At 40.0% G+C, this 24,092-nt stretch overlaps 1 protein-coding gene across 1 annotated transcript; it reads left to right on the top strand.

Moving 5' to 3' along the window:
- Window positions 1-32: 32 nt before the first annotated feature.
- On the top strand, window positions 33-22,590 carry gfpt2 (glutamine-fructose-6-phosphate transaminase 2). The gene is made up of 19 exons (XM_086158189.1): window positions 33-175; window positions 1,198-1,305; window positions 5,532-5,639; window positions 5,719-5,844; window positions 6,409-6,467; window positions 6,620-6,754; window positions 8,095-8,156; window positions 9,165-9,244; window positions 13,845-13,962; window positions 14,054-14,217; window positions 14,429-14,524; window positions 16,027-16,124; window positions 16,209-16,329; window positions 16,422-16,579; window positions 16,660-16,774; window positions 16,862-16,989; window positions 19,458-19,625; window positions 19,704-19,865; window positions 21,182-22,590. The coding sequence occupies exons 1-19, from the start codon at window positions 169-171 to the stop codon at window positions 21,224-21,226; spliced, it is 2,058 nt and encodes a 685-aa protein (XP_086014315.1). The 5' UTR covers window positions 33-168; the 3' UTR covers window positions 21,227-22,590.
- The last annotated feature ends 1,502 nt before the right edge of the window (window positions 22,591-24,092 follow it).

The raw sequence follows: 24,092 nt of genomic DNA, 5'->3' as shown, positions 1-24,092 counted from the left end.
CGGAAGGTGCGGGCGGAGGAGGCGCTGCTGCGCCATAAAGATGCCCGGCGGCGGCGCGGCGGCGGCCAGTCCAGCGGCGGAGCACCGGAGGCGCGGCAGCATCACCGGGAACCGGGGAACTCTTAACACGCACAGAAGACCGGGGGGGACGGAAAGAGCACCGGAGCCATGTGTGGTAGGGGTTTCTCACTTTTTGTTTAGTTGCGTTCAATCTTCCTCCCTCTGTGTGTGTGTGTGTGTGTGTGTGTGTGTGGTGATCGGAATCCTCTTCCAGTTCCAGCGGTGTGTGTTCGCGACTCTCTCGGCTGCGTTTCCAAAGTTTTTCCTTATTTTAGGTTTTTATTTTCGGGGGTGTTTACAAACGCGGGTTCTGTTTCTTTTTTTGTTTTGTTTTTCACGCGTGGGCTGCTGCGTGTCAGACGCGTTTTAACGCGCGGCCACCGAATGGAGCGTGAAAGGGGAGTCATTTTTTTTTTTTTTTTTTTTTTTACATTTTGCGCAAACTTTCACGCGCAGAATCGGCATCTTTTGACAACTTTTTTTTTTTTTTTTTTTTTTACAACCACCCTCCCAACCCGGAGTCAATCTTTAACTTTAAACCTGCCTACCTGCTGACTCCCCCCTCCACACACACACACACACACACACACCCTCCCAACACTGCGCGTAATGTGCAGCCGTCAATGGCCAGCTCTGTGCTCCACGGGAGCAGGAACATTCCTCGCACGCACACACACACACACACACACACACACACACACACACACACACACACACACACACACACACACACGGTAGACGTTGCTATCTTAAGCCAAGTTTTCGCCCTTAAACAGCCATTTAAAAAACCTGCGGGTTCCTGCATTGGGCAGAATGGGCCCCCGACTCCCAGAGCCCACACACACACACACACACACACACACACACACACACTGGCCTCATTGTGTGTGAAACCCACCCGTGTACGTGATCCAGGAGGCATCTTCCTCAGTTTTCTCCTCTGCTATTGAACTGGAATCTGATGTCATCCTATATATATATATATTTTTGAGTGTTTTCCTGTTGAGGAAGATGAAACACGGAGTGGAAATCACAAAGTGCAGCCTGCTAGAAGGCCCCCCCCCCCTCCCTTTAATGAAAGGTTGAAATGTGACCTGTTTATAACGCTGTAATAACCCCGCTTTCCACCCCCAAAAGGGATTTTCGCTTACCTGAATTATCGAGTCCCTCGAACCCGGAAGGAGATATTCGACACGCTGGTGAAGGGTCTGCAGAGGCTGGAGTACAGAGGCTACGATTCAGCAGGTAAGGCTTGGCAGCTTCCACCCGTGTCACACACACACACACACGCACACACACGTGCACACACACTTATCTTGCACAGAAGCCTGGTAGCACCTGTGTGTCAGTGTGTAAAACATCAAGGGTGCCTGGAGGACTTTTATTACGTGGCGTTTTGACTGTCGTGCGATTTTAGCCGTCTTTGTCGAAGCTCCCTGGTCGGTTTTGGAACCGGAGATCTTCCTGTATGGAGGCACCATGATGTTCTCCTCGCCATGTTCTCCCCGTGTCTGCAAAATTACCCCGATGTGGGAATTGTTGTATTTTTCTTATGAAACGTGAACGGTTGGACGTCTCATATCCAAGGGTCTCCACAGCCGATCAACCTTCTCCATCTAACCCTGTTCTCTGGATCCTTCTGGTTGGTCTTCTTCTACCATGTGGCCCTTTGGGCATCCATGAACGAAAAATATACGATTCCGCTTTTCTGCTGTCGTTGGTTTCGGCCGTCCGATATCGTCCAGGTTTCTCACGTGGTTCCTTGGAGAAATTGATTGTCCACCTCTGTGCTGGACCTCCAGTCTGGAAGCTCCAATTCCAGCATCCGTCTACTAATATATTCCCTCTCCCTTCGCTGTCCATGACCCAACATCTCTGACCTTCTCTCCAAAACATCTACCGTGATGGACTCATTCCTGATCCTCTCCATCCTGGTCGCTCCCAAAGAGAACCTCGGTATCTTCATCTCTTTGACCTCCAGCTCTGCCTCCTGTCTTTTGGTCGTTGTCAGTTTGTAGATCATCTCACCAGTGTCTCCTCCACCTTTCCTTTCCTTCTGGCTGATGTTCTTCCATCTCTTGGTACCACTGACACTTTTCTCCACCCATTCCAACCTTCTTGAACCCGTCTCTTCACCTCTTCTCCACACTCTCCTACGCTCTGGACTGTTGACCCCAAGTACCTGAGATCCTCCAGCTTCTTGATCTCCACTCCCTGTAGCCTCAGCGTTCCACCCGAGTTCCTCTCCTTCACACACATATATTCTGTCTTGCTGCGACTCACCTTCCTTCCTCTCCTTTCCAGATCATACCTCCACCTCTCTAGATGTTCCTCCACCTGTTCCTGCTCTCACTACACATCACAATGTCATCTGCAAACAAAACACACACACGTGCATAAATGACTAAAAGCGAGCGGCGTCAGGTGGAAACGGTCATTTTAAACCATTGATTCGTGATTTCACGCGCGGGAATGAACGGGTGTTTCCGACTTGGAGCAGAAGGACCGACCGATCTGCTCCCTAAGGTGGACCTGGAGGCTGGAGAGGGACGTTGTGGATGCTCCTGAACATAGACAGGAGGATTCTGAGAACCTCAACATCTTCATCTCTTCAACTTCCAGCTCTGCCTCCTGTCTTTTGGTCGTTGTCAGTTTGTAGATCTCCTCTCTGGACCTCCCTGGACTCAAAATCCTCCAACTTGGAGAAGGTGCAGGGGTTTTCTGCGGTTCAGAGTGAACCCCGTTTTCCGTCCAATCCCAGCTTGGTCTCCTTTAACTTACAACCTCAAATGTGCGATAGAGGATGAACAAATGAAGAAACGCGACCGATAACGGCGCACTAATGGTTTCCACGTTGACGCCGGCTTCTCACAGACACACCCATCTGTCCCGCCGGCGTGCCGAAGCGACCTCGGGCGAGACCCCGACACCCCGAGTGTGTCCGGGCGGCTCGGTGAACCCCAAACTCGCCGCTTTGTGTGTGTGTGTGTGTGAACGGCGAGAAACGCCTAAAAACGCTTGTTAAGTCAACACAAACTTTGTCAACGTGTGCCGTGTTTGTCCATCCTCCTCCAACAGGATGATCAAACATCATCCTGTGTGTGTGTGTGTGTGTGTGTGTGTGTGTGTGTGTGTGTGCAGAAAATGACATCCCACTTACTAAACGCAGGCGCCCGAGCTTCTCGCGAGGGTTTTGGTGGCCGAGAGAAAATGAGCACCCGCCCAAAATCCCCCTCGCCAATCCCGGTGATTAAACCGAGCGATGTCGGCGTCTTTTCTGTAAGAGATATTTACATTTCATTATCACTTCCTCGTTTTCTGCACCGCCCAATCACACGGCGACTCGCCCTTCGCCTCTGTTTGTCATATTGTTATTTTGGTTTTGGAATGCCCCTTTATGTTAGATGTAAAAAAATGTAAAAATCGGAATATGACTGCGAGCATTTTAGCATCAGATTTGCTTAATTGTCATCATCGGCGGACTGGAAGCCGCTACTTTTTTTCCCGCGCTTGGAAAACTGCAGCTTCCACAACGATGTGGCTATTTTACATATTTTTGGGGGCAAATGAGCTTCACGCCGCCAAAACGTTTAGCCTGTTTACATCAGATCGATGAAATGACGTGGAATTCTGAGGGCGTTCAATTCCAATATTATTCTTTTTCATCCGTCGTGTCATTGTTCGTGAAAAAGGATTTTCAGTATGTGTTTGTGGAGATTACAGGTATTTAATTAAAGGTTTGAATAAAATGTTCCTGTGTAAATATCTCATGCTACACGCTGGACACCTGCGGCTTATAGAAAAATACGGCCTAGATACAGGACCGTCTCAGAAAATTAGAATATTGTGATAAAGTTGTTTATCTTCTGTAATGCAACTACTAAAACAAAAATGTCAAACATTCTGGATTCATTACAAATCAACTGAAATATTGCAAGCCTTTTATTATTTTAATATTGCTGATTATGGCTTACATCTTAAGAAAACTCAAAAATCCTATCTCAAAATATTTAGAATATCATGAAAAATTAATTTTTGTTTTTTTAATTGCATTACGGAAGATAAAGAATTTTATCAGATTATTCTAATTTTCGGACAGTCCTGTATGTACACATAGATTTATTTAGCTATTTTTAATATTATTTTATTTCATATTTTATCTTTTTTTTTGTGTGTTTATTTACAGACAAGTTCAGACTATATATATGTACACATAGATTTATTTAGATATTTCTATTTCTATTTTACTTCATATTTTATTTATTTTTATTTGTATTTATTTATAGAGAAGTTCAGCCCATATATATGTACACATTGATTTATTTAGATATTTCTATTTTATTTCATATTTTATTTTTCTATTTGTATTTATTTATAGATAAGTTCAGCCTATATATGTACACAAAGATTTATTTAGATATTTTAATATCTATGTTATTTTATATTTTATTTATTTTCATTTGTATTTATTTACAGACAAGTTCAGCCTATATATGTTCACATAGATTTATTTAGATATTTCAACTTAATTTCATATTTTATTTATTTTTAATTATATATAGCAAGTGCGGCCTGTATATGTACACATAGATTTATTTAACGATTTGTATTTTATTCTATTTTTTATTTCATTTATTGACATTTTTAATGATTTATACCAAGTGCGGTATAAATAATATCTTTACAAATAGATTTATTTAGCTATTTTGAATTCTATTTTATTTCATATTTTATTTTTATTTTTTTTATTTATTAACAGAAAAGTTCAGCCTATATATATATGTACACATAGATTAATTTAGATATTTCTATTTCTATTTTATATCATATTTTATTTATTCTTATTGGCATTTATTTATAAACAAGTTCAGCCTATATATATATATATATATATATATATATATATATATATATATATATATATATATATATATATATGTACAATTAGATTTATTTAGATATTTCTATTTTATTTCATATTTTATTTATTTTTAATTATTTATAGCAAGTGCGGCCTGTATATGTACACATAGATTGATTTAACTATTTGTATTTTATTCTATTTTTTATTTCATTTATTTGCATTTTTAATTATTTATACCAAGTGCAGCCTATATCTGTACTAATAGATTTATTTTGCTAGTTCTATTTATTTGTTATTTCTATTTGTATTTATATCTATTCATAGATAAGTGCGGCCTAGATATGCACACATATATTTATTAAGTTGTATTTAGCAACTTCAGTTGCGCTCAATAGTCTGGAAGTGACCGTTTATGAGCCCTTTGGATCTGCCAGCGTGGTGTTATCATCAGCATCCCCCCGCTATCGTTTGCTGGACGCAGACGCCGCTGAACGCGACCTCTCACCAATATCACACGGGACACTTTGAACCTGTGATAAATCACGTAGCTTAGCTTTCGGTCGCACAGCTTCCCGGAAAGTAACTCCCTCGCGTGGCGGTTTGGCAGGAATCGCCGTGGACGGCCCAAACAAGACCGGCACCGAAATCAGCGGCAGTTCCATCTGTCTGATCAAGAAGACGGGGAAGGTCAAGGCGCTGGACGAGGAGCTCGACGGTAGGACTTTCCTCCGTCTCCGGCCCGTTCCCGTCTAAAACAAATATACCACGCATTTTTTTTTCCCCCCTGGTTCCAGAGAGAGAAGCGCTGAATCTGGACCAGGAGCTCTACACACACTTCGGTATCGCACACACCCGCTGGGCCACGCACGGCGAGCCGAGCGCCCTCAACAGCCACCCTCACCGCTCCGACAAGAACAACGGTAATGGCCGAAACGTCTGAAAAGAAACCAAAGACATGCGGAGAATAGTCACAGAAATTGGATACATATCATAAAAATATCAATATTTCTTGTGCAAAACAATAAATAAATGAGCTTTTTCTTTTTGCAAAATGATTGGTACGTTTATCTTAGCGTGGATATCTGGTTATATTCCATTAGCACACGCCCTCTCACACACTTGAGGGGAAACATTTAGTCCTCACTGTTGTGTTTAGAGGCGTGTAGATCGTATATCTTGCTTTATTGTATTATGGTTTAGCTGTAAAAAAAAAAAAAAAAAAGGTGTTACATAATGACTAATGACCCCATTCAGAAAGAACTCCCCCGTCATGTTTTTTTTTTTCTATCCCAGCACTTCCTGTTGCTTGTGTGTCTTCTCTAGCAACCCTCTAACACCCGCGAATCGTCGCCGATCGTCGGGCTTTTCGTAGCCGCAAACGATCGCAAATGAACGTGGTTACGGAAACAAGGAAGAAGAAAACCTTTTAACCGGTCGCGTAATTACTCCTGACCTTTGCCCCCTTTATCTAATCTGTCCTGCAGAGTTTGTTGTCATCCACAACGGCATCATCACCAACTACAAAGAGCTGAAGAAGTACCTGGTGAGTGCGGCGTCTGGCGGCGGCGCCGGCCGGGTCCTCGCCGTAAATTTGTCGGCACGCCCCTCGGGGGCGCCGGGTTTTACCGCTCCGTGTTGTAAGAGAATAAACGGATGCGTGACGAAGGCGCTGAACACGCCATGTTTTCCCCGCAGATCTCCAAGGGATACGCCTTCGAGTCCGAAACCGACACCGAGGTGATTCCCAAGCTGATCAAGTATCTGTACGACAACCGCGAGGATGACGGCGTCACCTTCTCCACGCTGGTGGAGAGGGTCATTCAGCAACTGGTAACACACACACACACACACACACACACACACACACACACACACACACACACACACACTATATGACACCAGAGGTCTTTACCGTGCAAGGCATTACTTAAAGATATCCCTTAAATGCTCCGCCTCGGCCCCCCCCCAAACACACACACACACACACACACACACACACACACACACACACGGCCTGAAACTGTCCACTTGAACCTTTTCTTTTTTTAAATATACGAAATGTCAAGCATCCTTGAGGACCCCGAAAAGGGCTATATTATTATCATCATTGATATATCGGTACTATTATTGATATTATTATTAAGCTATATTGTTATTATTTTCACCATTATTACACTACAATATTATTTTTATTATTATTTGTTATTTTTATGAATTATTATTTTATTATTTCAATTATTATGATTTTATTATTTTTATTATCATTACTATACTAATACATTACTATATACAATTTTATGATGATCATGTTGATTATTATTGTTATTGTTATAATTATCGCTGCGATTATTATAACAAGGATTATTAAGGATTATCTTATCTTATTTCATTAAACGTTATTACTATTGTGATGTAAATGAATGTTAATGTTGCGTTGCAGAATATTGGTTTGTCGTCTTATTATGAGAGAAGTTTCTTCAGCTCAGTGTTGATTCACACACACACACACACACCCACAAACACACACTCACACACACACACAAGTACACTCAGGCTGTTGTGTGAAAAACTGGGTTTCCTTTCCAATTCAAAAAAAAAAAAAAAAAAAGAACATCACAAACCGGTTACCATGACAACCGCCCCAACGGCATCACAGGTGACATCACCGCTCGGAGAGACAGATTTTTCAGGGTGTTAACAACACGAGAACGTTTTCCACCGATGTTATTTTCTCGCTCCGGGCTTTTCACACTTTTCGGGGTCGTCTTTTCCGAAAGAAAAGCGAACATTTTGAGTTTGGAATAATGGGAACCAGACCGTGACACGCCTGCCCACTCCCAGCTTTCGACATCACACAAAACACACACACACACCCAGTCAATTCTTCTTCTAACCACGACGGGCAGCGTCGCAGTCAGCGGTTTCTGAAAAACACACTTGATATTTCACCATAGAATCACCCCACTCCCAACACACACACACACACACTTCCCACATCCTCCTCTCCCACCGCAGCCGTACAACTCCATCTTGGAGTCTGGTTTGCGCTGGGAATATTTTCGTCAAGTATTTATCTTAAATTGATCCGCGTGTTTATTTTGAATTTTCACATTTTTCCCGTCTCCGTGTTATTACGCTAAATGAAACTCACCAAACTCCCTCTGATTTAGGAGGGCGCCTTCGCGCTGGTGTTTAAAAGCCGTCATTTCCCCGGCGAGGCCGTGTCCACCAGGTTAGTACACACACACACACACACACACACACACACCAAAACACATCATTTCACCTCCCCATATGATCTACGACGGTGTCCAGCCCCGACGTGCGATTTCCATCGACTCCTTCGATCGCCGATTACTGTTTGCAAGCGCGGAAATGCGAGTAAATTTCCGTCAGACCGCAAGCGTCTGCGCCGGTCTTGGCCTTCGGTCCGGGCCCGAGATCCCGGTCCCTCCCCTCCCTCCTGGGCCTCTGGGCTTCTGGCCCGACGCCGGCTTCTCTGTGACTCATTAACGGAGACTAGAGAGTTTCCTGTTTCAGCTCCGGGAAATGACCCTGCCAGCAAGACTCCTAGTTAATCTCTTCTCATCATTTTATTTCGCTTTTGCACCCTACCTGAGTCAGTGAGGCATCGTGGGTTCGGGGCAAAGAGTACGAGAATCGGAGGGAGGGCGGGGGGGGAAAGAGCGAGACGGGTCGGCAGGAACCGAGGACGAAATGCGGCGCGCCGGTGTTATTTCGTCTGCTTCTTGAGCAAAACGGCAAATAAAAGACCCGCTTTTCTTCGCTTTCTACCGGAAAACGTTCGAAACGTGTCGATCCGCGGCTTTTCTTTCTATTTTAATTTCTATCCCTCCCTCAGGGTAAATATTGTACCGGGACGGCGGGTTTGTGTTTGCGAGCCTGGCTTCACGAGGCCCACGCCTCTTAAAACAACCCACGGTTTCTCATCAATCCAGTTGATCCCCGGAGAAAGCGAGAAAAAACAGGGAGGGGGAAGAAGAAGGAGAGGCCTCTTCGGACCGTCTCGGGATTTTTTTTACTTCAGAATAAAAAGAAAGTGACCCGCACGTGGCCGAGCGCACGAGCCATTTAACACTTTTTTTGATTTGCCGCGTGAAAACCTGTTAAATCCAGGTGAGGTTCGACCTCGTCGATCGCCACGGAAACCAAAGAGCGCCCCGGAAACCCCCTTTTTCGGTTTGGTTTTCGACGTGACGGGATGTTTTTCCTCCCGCAGGAGAGGAAGCCCGCTGCTCATCGGGGTTCGAAGCGAGGACGTCCTGTCCACCGAACACATCTCCATCCAGTACAACAACGGTGAGCGGAACCCGTCGATCCAGCAACTTCCTGAAGCGGTGCGACGGCGCCGTCTTTTAAAAACAGTTCGCAGAAACCCGACGGGAGCGAGCGCTAGGCGGCGGCGTCCGGGAGGCTTTCTGTCTCGGAAGTCGAGACTCGAGAAGCGTTTTGACCCCAAACGTGACGAAATAGACACAAATAGATGATAAAAATATTTGATAGCAGCAAAAAAAAAGGGAATAAAGTTCGATTATTTTTGATGGACCTCAAACCCTCCTCTGGGACAGGAACAAATGGTCTATTACGACGCATTTTAACATTGCGGTTTAAATTAGCGCACAATACTTAGCGCCACGTACATATTTTGGATCTGTTTTAAAAAAAATGGCAAAAAAAAAACGTAATGATTTATGTGAAGACGGGGAGAATAAATGGCCTGTTCACCGGTGACGCACTGCTCTTCAAGGACTCACATATACTACATTTGTCCGCGGGTGTTTGCTTTAACTAGACAAACTCAGATCAGTGATAAAATGTAAATGAGACGACTCGATTGTTCATTTCCTTTTTTTTTTAAATACATTTTTCACCTCGGTCGCCTTTCAAGCTTTTTTTCCCTTTCAGTCACGCCGTCGGTTACTCGATAAAGCGCCGGAATGGTCCGAGCACGAGTGAAAGTAGGCGGGAATTTGTTTAAATAACGGCGTGTGTGAGATTCCTCGGCCGATTTAAACTAATTTCAATTTTTTATTCTTCGTGTCCAAAGTGACTCTCGACGTTAATGAGATTATAAACACAAGCAGAAGTAAAAGGAAATCCAGGCGCTGGTTTGGTGCTCTTTGGAAGGTATGCACAGCGACATGCAGCCGGGGGAGGCAGGAGAGGCCGTGCCTCACTTGCCATTCAATGGTTATATTTCTCTGTGATTTGCTCTAAAAAAACATATTTTCCATATCACTTCACCGGCGTTGAATTGAAAATTGCTTTTCACATTTACTGCTCAAACACTGAGCAGAGACGTGCAGCGAGGCTGTGGAATGTAAAGCCTCAATGACGGCTAACTGCTAGCATGCTCTGCACTAAGACCGTATCGTTTCTCTTTGTACGTCCCGACTAAAACGTTTAAACACTTTTGCTATAAGACCTTCATTTCCAATTTGTCAACAACTGCGCGTGTGTTACTAGTTTCTTGTGCTGAGCGATTGTAAAACGGCTGCCAAGAGCCGCTAGGTGAGGCACGCAGTTCTCCTGCCTCACGATCGGGGGGCGCTCGTGGTTCCAGGGAGTCTTTTAGCGACTCCTCGGCTACAGAGTTAGCGAGTCAAGTGCAAACACTCCTCCCTTTCAAAATGGAGGATTACAGATCCAAACTTGGACAATTTATAAATTGGACTGTACATCCAACCAAGCCAGAGCTTTATTAAAAGCATAATAATTTTTTTTGTGTGTGCTACAGTTTGTATGTGTGGCGAAAGCTGATGTTAAACATGGCCCCGCTAACTGCTGCCAATCAAATGGTGAATAAGCTACTCTGCAGGGTTCATATGTTTGCAAATGAAGTCAGAGCCTCGTCGGCCTTCAACCTCACTGGTTATGCGTGACCGGAATGGGTGCGTGGTGTCAAATTTAATGACGGTATTTTTCTGGAAACTCTTAAGAATAAGGGATGAGGCCGGCCGTGTTGGTCTGGTTTGTTTATTGCTACCTGCAGAGTCGTGGCTGTGCGTGGGTTGTGCAGCTGACTGTCCTCATTGCGGCGCCTGTTTACTTAATAGCCATGGTTCATATGGGTTAAGTGACACGCGTACAAAGTTCAAGGCGGGGTTTGATAATTTGATGTGAGGAAGGGCGAGAACAAGCCTGGGTTTGTCGTTTAAATAACTGGAAGAAATCCTTGTAAAACCTCAAGGATCTTTCCTTACATACCTCATATAGGAGTGTTTTTTTTTTTTCCTGCTGCTTCTTTTATCACAAAGCGAACTTGCGTTTGAGGTTTCGTAATTTGTTGTAATTTGCGCCTTTTCACGGCCGCCGGGGTGGAAAAGAGGGTTTTCAAAGCGTCCGAGTACAAAAACAAGCCAAGTTTAGTGCGATTTTTTTGACGTGGCGTCAATCGTGACACGGAAGTATCGCCTTTTACCGGGCAGAAATGCCGACGCCGTGCAGGCGGCCTTCTGCCTCGACCTTCTGCCTCGACCTTCTGCCTCGACCGGTTGGACGGGAAAGATTGAGCGAGAGCCGAAATATTAGGATAAGGAGACGTGCATGGAGGGATATACCTCAGCAGAGTAAGCCTAGAATAGAGATTTATTTAAAGTCATTCATGTGGGAATAAATATCATGAGTTGAAACAGTAGCATACAAAAATTGAACAAATATATACTGAAAAATAAGAAATACAAACACGCCTACGGCAGCGTAACACGGTTCGTAAGCTACTCTGTGTTTTTAGAAAATATTTTATGGATTTCCTGCATTGTTGACATATTAGCTTCTTGCTGCAGCTGGCGGTGTTGCACAGTTAGCAACCTAAACCCACTGTATCGTCGATCCTTACGTGTGGATATGTGTCATCTGACGGCCGCTTCGGGTTTGTTTTATGCTGGTTTGGTGGTTCTGCAGCTGGATCTGGTTGAGCCTTGTCATGTTCCTTAGCTACTGTAGCAGAAGGAACGCCATGGCATCCAAAACATGTTTCACTGCTGGTCTCCTTCCATGTGCCTTTTTTTTTCAAGTCCACCATCTGGGGGGAAAGGAAAGATTTTGTTGTTATCCACCAAAGCTAGACGGGTTTACTGCCGCCGGTACGAGCTGCTCGAGGCTTTGGACGACCCTTAGTTTATGATCCAGCAATAAGGAACAATGACAATATATCACAATATTCACACATTTTTTTGTCAATGAAAAAAAAAAACATCATGCGGATATTATAAAAAAAATAAAATAAATCATGCGGATATTGCAAAAAAAAACAATGTCATGCGGTTATTGAAAAAAACAAACAAAAAAAACATCAAGCTGCTATTGTAAAAAAAAATGAAAAAATTCATGCTGTTTTTGTAAAAAAAAAAAAACAAGCTGCTATTGGAAAAAAAAATCAAGCTGAAATTTAAAAAAAACATCATGCTGCTATTGTAAAAAAAACATGTTGCTATCGTAAAAAACATCATGCCGCTATTGTAAAAAAAAAAAAGTAGCTGAAATTATAAGAAAACATGATGCTGCTATTGTAAAAAAAATGAAAAAAGTCATGCTGTTTTTGTAAAAAAAAAAAAAAACAAGCTGCAATTGGAAAAAAAAAATCAAGCTGAAATAAAAAAAAAAACATCATGCCGCTATTGTAAAAAAACATGTTGCTATGTAGAAAAAACAAAAACTCATCATGCTGCTATTGTAAAAAACAAAAAAATAAAATCATGTTGCTATTGACAAAAAAAAAACAAAAAAAAACCTTCATGTTGCTATTGTACCATACACCATTATGGTAATATATACTGACCTGTTGCACTAAACTGCACAAAAAAATAAAAACAAAAACAAAAACAAAACGTCTGCTGCTACTCTATATTCAGTGAGATATTTTTATACATATCTTCAAGCCATCCAGTTATCTTTTCACCACACAAGTAGTTTGTATCTGCGTGAACTTCATACCTTAAAGCTAAATGTTTACTGTTTAATGTAACAGTGCACGTCACTGTTTTATTTGCACTCTCTTATTATCATTTGATTAATTCTACGTCTCTGTGGGATCGTGAGAAGCGTCTTCTCCATTCTTCTGTGCGTCCAGTTCATGCAGACAAATTGACTTTGAGGAAGGGTGGGTTTTATTAAAACGCCTGAATTGCACTTTTTGTGAGTCGTTTTGGATAAAAGCGTCTGCCGAATGACTGGAATTTAATGTACGTAATATAATCCAATGTAATGTAATGTAATGTAATGTAATGTGAACGGTTGCACGTCTGGATATGCGACCCTGTGATCGACTGAAAAGCTGCGTCGAGTGAATGAATCGTATAAAACGGGTTTTCCCATCACTCATCTGCTCTTGCAAAAATAACTCAATCAATGGCCTTCAATTTACGACAGATCATTTTATGACTATGGACTTTTTTTTTCGTGCACGAGTGACAGATGAACACACGGACTGCGGAATCGGTCAAATTCGGTTGCGGCTGCTGCAAGATGTGTTACAGCCGGCGGAAGAGCAGCTGCGCAGCTGCTGATGGGATGATGACTTAAAATAATTATTATAATTTTATATTGATTTTTATAATTTTATAATTACTATCTTAATATTTTTAATGTTATTATTTTATAGGAATTTTTTTATAAGAATTTATTCATATGTGACATGCTTTATGAGAATTACATACAGAGAAGGGAAACTAAAGAGGAAACTGCCGATGAGTTTGTCAAATATTTAGAATTTAAACGGTGAAAAAGACAGCCTGATTTTATTTCCTCATGAAACTCTGAGCCGCGGAAGCGATCGTTCTACATCTGGACGTCCCAGCGGAAGGATCGAAACGTCCTCGACAGCTTGGTTTTATTTGCGATTCGGACACGCCGGGTGACCTTTGACCTCTGACCCGTGGTTCTGTTTTTGACCCCGTAGGTCTCTACAAGGAGGGAGTCCAGGAGAAAAACAACCGCAACCAATCCGACTGCTCCGAAGATATCAACTCGGTGGGGAACGGCAGGGCCGTGGAGTATTTCTTTGCCTCGGATGCCAGGTGCGACACGTCCAGCGCGGTTATTATATTATCATAATGTATTATTATAAATACAACCGCCGCTTTTCTGTTGACGTCCTAATCCGCGTAGCGCCATTATCGAGCACACCAACAAGGTGTTGTATCTGGAAGACGACGACGTCGCGGTGGTGAGCGACGGCAGGCTCTCCATCCACAGGATCAACCGGCAGGCGGGTGAAGATCCGGTGAGGGCGATCCAGACCCTCCAAATGGAGCTGCAGCAGATCATGAAAGGTGAGGAGATGCGTCACAACGGTGATTATTTGATTTAGGTTCAATCGCTGGCGATCTCAACGCTCGCACTGTTTTCATTGAAATCTGGTCCGGCCTGCCCTCTACTGGCAGGATAGGATAGAGCAAAACACGCTGCTCTTAATTCCAATAAAAACAACAAAATAGCCAAAAGGCTGCCGGCTGTCTCATACCTCGTCTGTTTTCCTTGCAGGAAACTTTGACGCCTTCATGCAGAAGGAGATCTTTGAGCAGCCCGAGTCCGTGGTCAACACCATGAGAGGACGCATCTGTTTCGAGTCCAACAAGGGTGAGCTGCACAAAAAAAGACTTATTTTCTTATCATGGTGCTGTTTTATAATAAAATATCCAAATAGATTGATGTAAAAGCACACTCGCAGCGAAATAATGGCTTTACGTGCTTCAAACATATATTTAAAGAGCCTGACCTCTTTATTCTAAGGTTATATATTCTAATTTTATTCTAAGGTTATTTATATGAAAAAGGGCCAGCATCAATTATCATGAATTTAAAATTCAAAAGCATTTAATAGTAAATAAAAATAATAATTTATCACAGTGGAGCTTTTTTATTTTATTTTATTTTATTTTATTTTATTTTATTTTATTTTATTTTATTTTATTTTATTTTTTTACTGCCCATTTTCATTTTATTTTCAAGCGCTTTAAAAGAGAGGGCATCACTAACGCCCCGTCACCTGAAAGAACGACAAACGTCTCCTTTTCTCTGTCCCAAGTAGTTCTCGGAGGGTTGATGGAGCTTCAGAAAGATTTTTATCATAGCAGGGCTTTTCTATTTTATTCTATTTTGTTCTATTTTATTCTATTTTATTCTATTTTTATTTCATTTTATTTCATTTTATTTTTTATGTTGTAGTTTTTTTCATTTTATTTTTTTTTAATTTGTTGTAGTTTTTTTTCATTTAATTCTATTTTATTTTATTTGTTGTAGTTTTTAATTTCATTTTATTTTATTTTACTTGTAGTTTTTCATTTTATGTTAGTTCACTTTATTTTATTTTATGTTATATGTTGTAGTTTTGTTTTCATTTTATTTTACTTGTAGTTTTTTTCATTTTATTTTATTTCATTTTATTTTATGTTATTTTGTTTTATTTTTTGTAGTTTTTTTTTCATTTTATCTTATTTTATTTTATTTTATTTACTGCCCATTTTCATTTTATTTTCAAACGCTTTAAAAGAGAGGGCATCAGCAACACCTGTCACCTGAAAGAATGACAAACGTCTCCTATTCTCTGTCCCCAGTGGTTCTTGGAGGGTTGAAGGGGGAGGGTTTATTTTGTTTTATTTTATTTTATTTTATTTTATTTTATTTTATGTTATTTTATTTTATTTTATGTTATTTTATTTCATTTTATTTTATTTGTTTTGTTTTGTTTTGTTTTGTTTTGTTTTTTTTTCATTTTATTTTATTTTATTTTATTTGTTGCAGTTTTTTTTAATGTCATTTGTTGTAGTTTTTTCCATTTCATTTTATTTTATTTTATTTTATTTTATTTGTTGTAGTTTTTTTTCATTTTATTTTGTTTTATTTGTTGTAGCTTTTTTTATCTTATTTTATTTGTTTTATTTTTTTTATTCATTTTATTCTATTTTATTTGTTGTAGTTTTTTTTCATTTTATTTTATTTTATTTTATTTTATTTTATTTTATTGTATTTTATTTTATTTACCGCCCATTTTCATTTTATTTTCAAACACTTTAAAAGAGGGCATCAGCGACGCCCCGTCACCTGAAAGAATGACAAACATCTCCCTTCTCTGTCCCCAGTGGTTCTCGGAGGGTTGAAGGAGCATCTGAAAGAGATCAAGCGCTGCCGGCGGCTGATCATGATTGGCTGTGGCACCAGCTTCCACGCGGCGGTGGCTGTGAGTGGAAATGATCAGGAAAGAGATTAATATGATATTTTCTTACAAATACGAGTCGACGGAGCCGCTTCTGTCACGTTTCAGACCCGTCAGATCCTGGAGGAGCTGACGGAGCTGCCCGTCATGGTGGAGCTCGCCAGCGACTTCCTGGACCGCAACACGCCCGTTTTCCGAGACGACGTCAGCTTCTTCATCAGCCAGTCAGGTGTCGCTATAAAAAAAACCCGTCCCCTTATCGCGCCGCGTTCGATTAACACCTTAAAAAATAAACCTTCGGATTCCCTTCTGCCGGCTCAGGGGAGACGGCGGACACGTTGATGGCGTTACGCTACTGCAAGAGCCGAGGCGCGCTCACGCTGGGAATCACCAACACCGTCGGAAGCTCGATTTGCAGAGAAACCGACTGCGGCGTCCACATCAACGCCGGACCCGAGATCGGCGTGGCCAGCACCAAGGTAGCCAGCGCTCGTGACGTCGCCGCGACTTTGCGCGTCTGTAAAAACGGGCAGGATTGAAACCGTCTCGCACCGTCCAGGCGTACACCAGTCAGTTCGTGGCTCTCATCATGTTCGGCCTGATGATGAGCGAGGACAGGCTCTCCCTGCAGAAGAGGAGACTGGAGATCATCTCCAGCCTCAGGGAGCTACCCGGTCAGTGACCGCACCTTCGCACCGTTGCTGAAGACGACGTCCACGTACCTCCGTGACGTGAGAATTCCCCTGAATTTTGTTTCGTAGAATTGATAAAGAAGGTGTTGTCAGTGGACGACAAAATCAAGGCCATCGCCAACGAGCTGTACCAGCAGAGATCTCTTCTGGTCATGGGCCGAGGTTTTAACTACGCCACCTGTCTGGAGGGGGCACTGGTGAGTTGAACATCTCACAGCGCGCAGACGTTCTGGAGCAGGGGTGGGCAGTTATTTCGGCAAGCGGGCCACATTTTATATTTAACTTCTATATCATGTGAATTGATCAATATAAAAACTGTAATTTAAATATTTACATTTTTCGGCATTTTATTTCAACTTAGTCATTAATGATCATATAAATGCACCGACATTATTTTGAATGCAATCATCCATACAAAATCAAACAAAAGGACAAATATAGGGAGTTTCTGAATTTATCATTGATTAAAAATATTTGTTCAAAATAGTCAAAGAAAATTGTTTGGCGGGCCGGATGTGGCCCGCGGGCCGTAAAGTGCCCGGGCCTGTTCTGGAGGCTTTTTGGAAAAGACGCGAGGAAAAGGGGCGTAATTTCGGGACTATTGAGCCACCTGAGTACAGGCCGCACAAGCCGGCTGAAAATGAATAAATAAATCAATGTGTACATAGATAGACCGCACTTATCTATTAATAAATAAACATAAATATAAATATAATATGTATAAAATAAAATAGAATTAGCTAAATAAATCTATGTGTACATACATAGGCCATGCTTGTCTATAAATGAATATAAATAAAGATTAAAATAAATAAAATAGAAAATAAAATAGAATTAGCTAAATTATGCTATGTGTACAGATATAGGCCGCACTTGTCTATGAATGAATATATGAATAATGAATGAATAAATAAAATATGAAATAAAACAGAATTGGCTAAAAAAAATCTATGTGTGCGTATATATAGGTTGCACTTATAGATAAAGATTAAAATTAATAAAATATAAAATAAAATAGAAATTGCTAAATAAATCGATGTGTACATATATAGGCCACGCTTGTCAATAAATGAATATAAATAAACATGAAAATAGATAAACTATAAAATAAATCAGAATTAGCTAAATAAATCTATGTGAACAAATATAGGCCACGCTTGTCAATAAATAAATATAAATAAACATGAAAATATATAAACTATAAAAAGAAACAGAATTGGCTAAATAAATCTATGTCATCAAATATAGGCCACGCTTATCAATAAAAAATATAAATAACCATGAAAATAAATAAAATTTAAATAAAATAGAATTAGCTAAATTATGCTATGTGTACACATATAGGCTGCACTTGTCTACGAATGAATATAAATGAATATTAAATAAATAAAATATGAAATAGAATAGAAATTGCTAAATAAATCGATGTGTACATATATAGGCCGCGCTCCACCGCCAGACCTCAGAAGAGGCTGCTCTTCGCACGCTGACACTTTTTTGTGAATGATTCCTCGCCGCCGGTCATCGATGGAGCTCGACTTAAAAGCTGCATCATTTGCATTTCTTTCGTGTGCTTTCCAAAATGAGGGAGCGTGAAAAATATTTTGCGCGTCGTGCTGCGTTTTGCTTCGAGCGTCGTCTTCTTCGTTACCGAAGAAAAATCCACAGATCAGCCGCATGTTTGTATAAGCCGCAGGGTTCAAAGCGTGGGACAAAAGTAGTCGGGAAAATACATTAAATCAAATTTCTGAACTTCTTTTCACCAAATGACGCCTCCTCTTACAAAACAACTGGACGACTTGACTCTCTACATCAGCTGGGAGAAATTCTTTTTCAATGCGTATTAAAACCAGGTTGCTCAGCCGCTCCTTTTACACAGATACTTTCTTATTCGTTTCAATTTTGAAAATGACATTTCACAGTTTGCGACTGAAAATGCGATAGTAATCTGCATGAAACACGTCAATATTTTGTTAAATTTCATCCAAAAAAAAAATGTAGTTTTGTAGCAACGTTTATCGGGCTCTGCATATTTATTTTTTTCGCTTCACTCGCTGTTTCACTCTCTGTTTAATTAAAAAAAAAAGGGTAAATTAAAATAAATATGAAATTAAACCTCGTTCACAAAGTAATAACATGCATTGCAAATTAAGCTGCGGGTGTGTGGAACCATTTTAACATACAAAATTTAAAAAATCCAAAGATAGTGCTGAAGCAGTCTTGAGGCACAGAAAAAACATATATCTTGAGAACGTTCAGAAAAATAAAATAATAACGATTTTTTAACTCAAAAATATTTACCCAGCTACAGGTACACCCGTTCTAGAGCTATTGACCGACCCGAGTAGGTAAAAGAATTAATCCAGATGCACAAAATAATAGAAAAGACTAGTTATGACTGGAGGAAATGTAGGGATGTGGAGAAGTAGCATTTCTTTAGACAGAAATTGTACTTCTTGTCAAATAAATAACGGGCTCACAACCGCCTCTGCAGTGCGGTGAGCCTCCAAAAATGGATTTATCACCACTGAAATTTTAAAATAACCATCTAATTCCCCTCTCTGACTGAACCCCCTCCGTCCAGCGGATGTCCAGGGCCGACCCCCCGGCGAGCAGCCTTTTATTCGGTAAATTCAGCCTTTTGTTTTTTACTTATCTTCTGCAGAAAATCAAAGAGATCACCTACATGCACTCGGAAGGCATCCTGGCCGGCGAGCTGAAGCACGGCCCGCTGGCGCTCATCGACAAACACATGCCGGTCATCATGATCATCATGAAGGACGCCTGCTACACCAAGTGCCAGAACGCTCTTCAACAGGTTACCGCTAGATCGGTAGGTTGCGGAGAAACTCCCCCGTCACAGTTTGGAGTCCTTCTCCGTATCGAGCTGGCCTTATCGTCGCCCCCTCAGGGACGGCCGATCATCTTGTGTTGCCAAGACGACCCGGAGGTGACCAGGAACGCTTATCAGACCATCGAGCTGCCGCAGACCGTGGACTGTCTGCAGGGCGTCCTCAGCGTGATCCCACTGCAGCTCCTATCCTTCCACCTGGCCGTGCTCCGAGGATACGATGTAAGCGACCCATATTTCTTTTTCAACGGGTTTAAACAATTATAGAAACACACCTTCAAGTGTTAGGTGACTTTCAGGTACATTGCAGCGGTGACTTGAGGTCAGGGGAGGCAGGGGAGGCTCTGCCTCACCCGTCATTCTGAAAAAAAAAAAACAGTGATAGCGTGAGGTAAATACTTACATTGTTCCATCGGGCTGATTTATCAATGCATTTTCTGTATGATTCCAATCATGTTTTAAATAAGTACGAATCGCTGCATTTGCGCATTTCCTGGTCAAATACACCTCTGCTCACCCAGTCCTTCACAAACTGGGAATATTGGATTTATTATATTATACACCAGAACCCTCTACAAGCTGTGTAATGTCTTAAGCGTAAGTGTGCGATATAATTATTCACGCTGATAAGAAGAGAAATCTTAGAGAACAGTCGTGAGGTGAGGCAGACAATACTGTGCCTCACCTGAAGGGGGCGGATGCGAGTTGTCAGATTAAATAAATAAGATAAATAAAAGAAAACAAGGAGTTTACAAAAATGGAACAGAGCTTTTCGTGGAGACGTCTATGCGTGTGGACTTCGTACTGAAATAAAGACCACAAATTGTTTTCAATTTTCTGAAAAAAATTAGATGAGACTCTCGGGAATAAGAAACTCTTTCGAGTTCCTACAATTGTAAATATTGTTCCGGAGGAAGTCAGTGCCTCACTGCACGCCACTGCATTACAGTTACATTCAACTTCGCCCATGTCAGCGATTCGTAAAATTAAAGTATGCGAGTAGTCGCAAACCAGAGTGTGCAAACCCAGCAGTACGTTGAACTTATTTATATTTCATGTTTAAAGAATTTAAGAGATACTATTTTGTCTTTCACACACATGCAGACGCTCAATCTTTTCATATCGTCATTATATTCTTTTATAATATTTTAATATTGAAATACTATTAATGTATTATATTTTAAGATATTTATGATATCTGGGTTCATTTTTTGAAATTCAAAATGCCATTATTTTCAGCTTTTTGACGAATGAGGCAACGGTACCTATTTGTGTTATCAAACTTCCTATACTCACAATTTGTTATTAATGTTGGGTAATATTTTTACATGCAGGGCAGATTTGCAATTTTCTCCCTGCATTGCCATGTGGTGAATTATACATCATTTCACCTGCTAAACATAAACTTATTTTGTTTCTTGTTTCTGCAAGAGCCAATCCTTTACTGGAAATAAACCAAACATTCTTTTCTAAACCTCTTCTTTTACGGTCTTGCAGAAAATGAATTTGTTGCAACTAAATTATGTCTATTTTTGCAGGTTGACTGTCCCAGAAATTTGGCCAAAAGTGTGACTGTGGAGTAAATAAGGTCCAAAGAACACAGGGGAGAAGACAGGCTGCTCATAGATTCACAGTGCAATTGAAGTCTCCTTGTGGATGTGTGTGTATGTATGTGTGTGTGTGTGTGTGTGTGTGTGTGTGTGTGTGTGTGTGTGTGTGTGTATAATTCAAATGTGAAGTCAGACCAATTCACTGCTGAGGGAGTGTCGGTGCCGTCCACTGGGCCCATGCAGAACTATCTATGAAACCACAACGATGACCAAATACCAAAGTATTGTGCCTTTTTCTTCAATCAAGATGAGCCAAAAACATCATTGTTATAGAAAGTCATAGATACGGTAAATCAAAGTGATTCTAGTTGTGCAATATAGACGCCAAATGCGTATTATGAATGTACCAAATCACGAAAAGGTGTGATTTTTTTCGCGCTTTCGCTCTTTTTGAAGTCTTTTTAATGCCTATTGTAGGTTTCTTTCATATCCTCCTGCAATATGGGCATTACGGTTTAATTTGAGAGATGTTCTTAAATTGTGAATATCAAATTCCGTGTTTTATTGCAAATTAAATCACATATTGTGCCAAATGAGCCGTTACGCAATAATTTATCAGAAGCAAATAGAAGGTAAATATTCCATGTAGCTCTCATATTGACTTGATTTTATTTTGTATTTTGTTCTGCTTCGTTTATATTGTTTTTTTTTGTTTGTTGTTTTTTTTAATTTAATTGACTGTTTGCTTGTTTTTTATGTTTATCAAAATAGTTTACATCATCAGACACTCTCAGAGCTTGAACATGTTTTCTTGGCCAAGCTTAGACATCCTTTAGAATTATTTAAGGGGCAATCATGCTGGAAATAAATGCATGATGACTTTCAATAAATCTCAACTATGCATATTTAATAATAATAGTGATAATAATATTCTATATTTATCTGATTTTTGTAGGGCTAAAGAGATGGTTTGATTTATTTCAGCAACTTTGGTTTTATGTCTGTTTCATTGATCAAAGTGCCTTATGAATCAATACAAAATATTCTATTCCAAGTCTGCCTTATTTTGTCTCCTTAACACGCAATTTTGTTCAGGTGGTCAACTTTTGATTGCAATTCACTCGATAAACCGAAATACTAGAACGGAAAAAAACTATTAAACAAATCCCTGGTGCAGAACACACACACAGTGTGTGTGTGTGTGTGTGTGTGTGTGCGTGTGTGTGTGTGTGTGCGTGTGTGTGTGTGTGTGTTGGGAGTTAATCTGGTTCATATTGAAAACCTTGAAAGCCGGAGAGACAAGCTGACCAGTTCTGTTTGAAGTGATAGCAGGGATATAGAGACACAAAGAAGAGAAAAAAATATATATAATTAGAGGGGGAAAAGAACAAAAATATTCCAAAACAGAATAAAACCATTTTCACTCTTATGTTCTCACAGTGGAATTAATTTGAAAGGAAATGACCCACTTCTACGAGAAGACTGCTGTATTTATGGGGGTGGTAGTAAAAAAACATTATGGAAATCAGCTATTCTTTAGTAAATGCATGATTAATATTATAAATCATTATCATTCTTCTTCTTATTATTATTATTATTTACAAAAATAACTAATAAAATAAAAGTTAATCAAAAAGGTTTTGTGAAGTTCGCGCCACGTAGAGGACTGTCTAAGAAAATTAGAATAGTGTATGCAATTTAAAAAACAAAACTTTACTTTTACTTTTTCATGATATTCTAATATTTTGAGATAGGATTTTTGAGTTTTCTTAAGATGTAAGCCATATTCAGCAATATTGAAATAATAAAAGGCTTGCAAAATTTCAGTTGATTTGTAATGAATCCAGAATGTATGACATTTTTGTTTTTTTAATTGCATTACAGAAGATAAAGAACTTTATCACAATATTCTAATTTTCTGAGACAGTCCTGTAAATGAACATCTGCAAAATAGGTTAAGCTCTTATCTACTGTACTGTATTTCTCCATTTATAATAATTATTAATAGTCATTATTATGAACAAGAATAACAAAAATAAAATTCTAAAAAAGGTAACCCCAAAAGTTTTTTGTGAAGTTTGCACCACATAAACCGTGCATTTTGCATCATAAATGAATTTGCAAAGAAGGTTAACTTTTTATTAACTGCAATGTATTTCTCAATTTTTAATAATTATTCATAGTAATTAGTATGGTGATGATCATGAGTATATTAACAAAAATAACAATTATAAAAAAAGGTAATCCCAAAAGTTTTTGGGGAAGTTTGCGCCACGTAAACCCGAACATCTGCAAAAAAGCTTAACCTCTTATTTACTGTAATGTATTTCTCAATTTTTAATAATAATTAATAATCACTATTATGATGATGATTAGGATTATTATTAACAAAAATCACAATTATAAAAAAAAGGTAATCCCAAAAGTGTTTAGGGGGAATTTTGCGCCACGTAAACCTTGCATTTTGCATCATAAATTAATATCCGCAAAAAAGGTTAACTTTTTAATAACTGTAATGTATTTCTCATTTTTTAATAATTATTGATAATAATTATTATTGTTATGGTTATGATTATTATTAACAAAAATAGCAATTATGAAAAAAGGCAATCCCAAAAGTTTTCGAGGGGAATTTTGCGCCACGTAAACCGTGCATCATAAATGAACATCTGCAAAAAAGCTTAACCTCTTATATACTGTAATGTATTTCTCAACTGATAATAATGATTAATAATCACTATTATGATGATGATTATGATAATTATAAACCAAAAAATAACAACAATAAAAATTAAAAAAAAATAATCCCGAAAGTTTTTGTGTGAACTTTGCGCCACGTAAACCGTGCGTGATGACGTCACCGGCAGACCGTGCCCTCCCCCTCCTCCCCCTCCTCCCC

Source organism: Fistularia commersonii, chromosome 13 (assembly GCF_037954325.1).
Source record: "Fistularia commersonii isolate RoL2024-O1a breed Wild chromosome 13, RoL_Fcom_v1.0, whole genome shotgun sequence".
Classification (NCBI taxonomy): domain Eukaryota; kingdom Metazoa; phylum Chordata; class Actinopteri; order Syngnathiformes; family Fistulariidae; genus Fistularia; species Fistularia commersonii.
This window is presented reverse-complemented; position numbering and strand designations above follow the sequence as displayed.

What these genes read in the sequence shown, in the direction of transcription:
- gfpt2 (XM_086158189.1), top strand. An exon ending in CAGCCTCAGGGAGCTACCCG is followed by an intron (nt 16,775 to 16,861) that starts GTCAGTGACCGC and finishes TTTGTTTCGTAG; the next exon opens with AATTGATAAAGAAGGTGTTG. An exon ending in AACAGGTTACCGCTAGATCG is followed by an intron (nt 19,626 to 19,703) that starts GTAGGTTGCGGA and finishes TCGCCCCCTCAG; the next exon opens with GGACGGCCGATCATCTTGTG.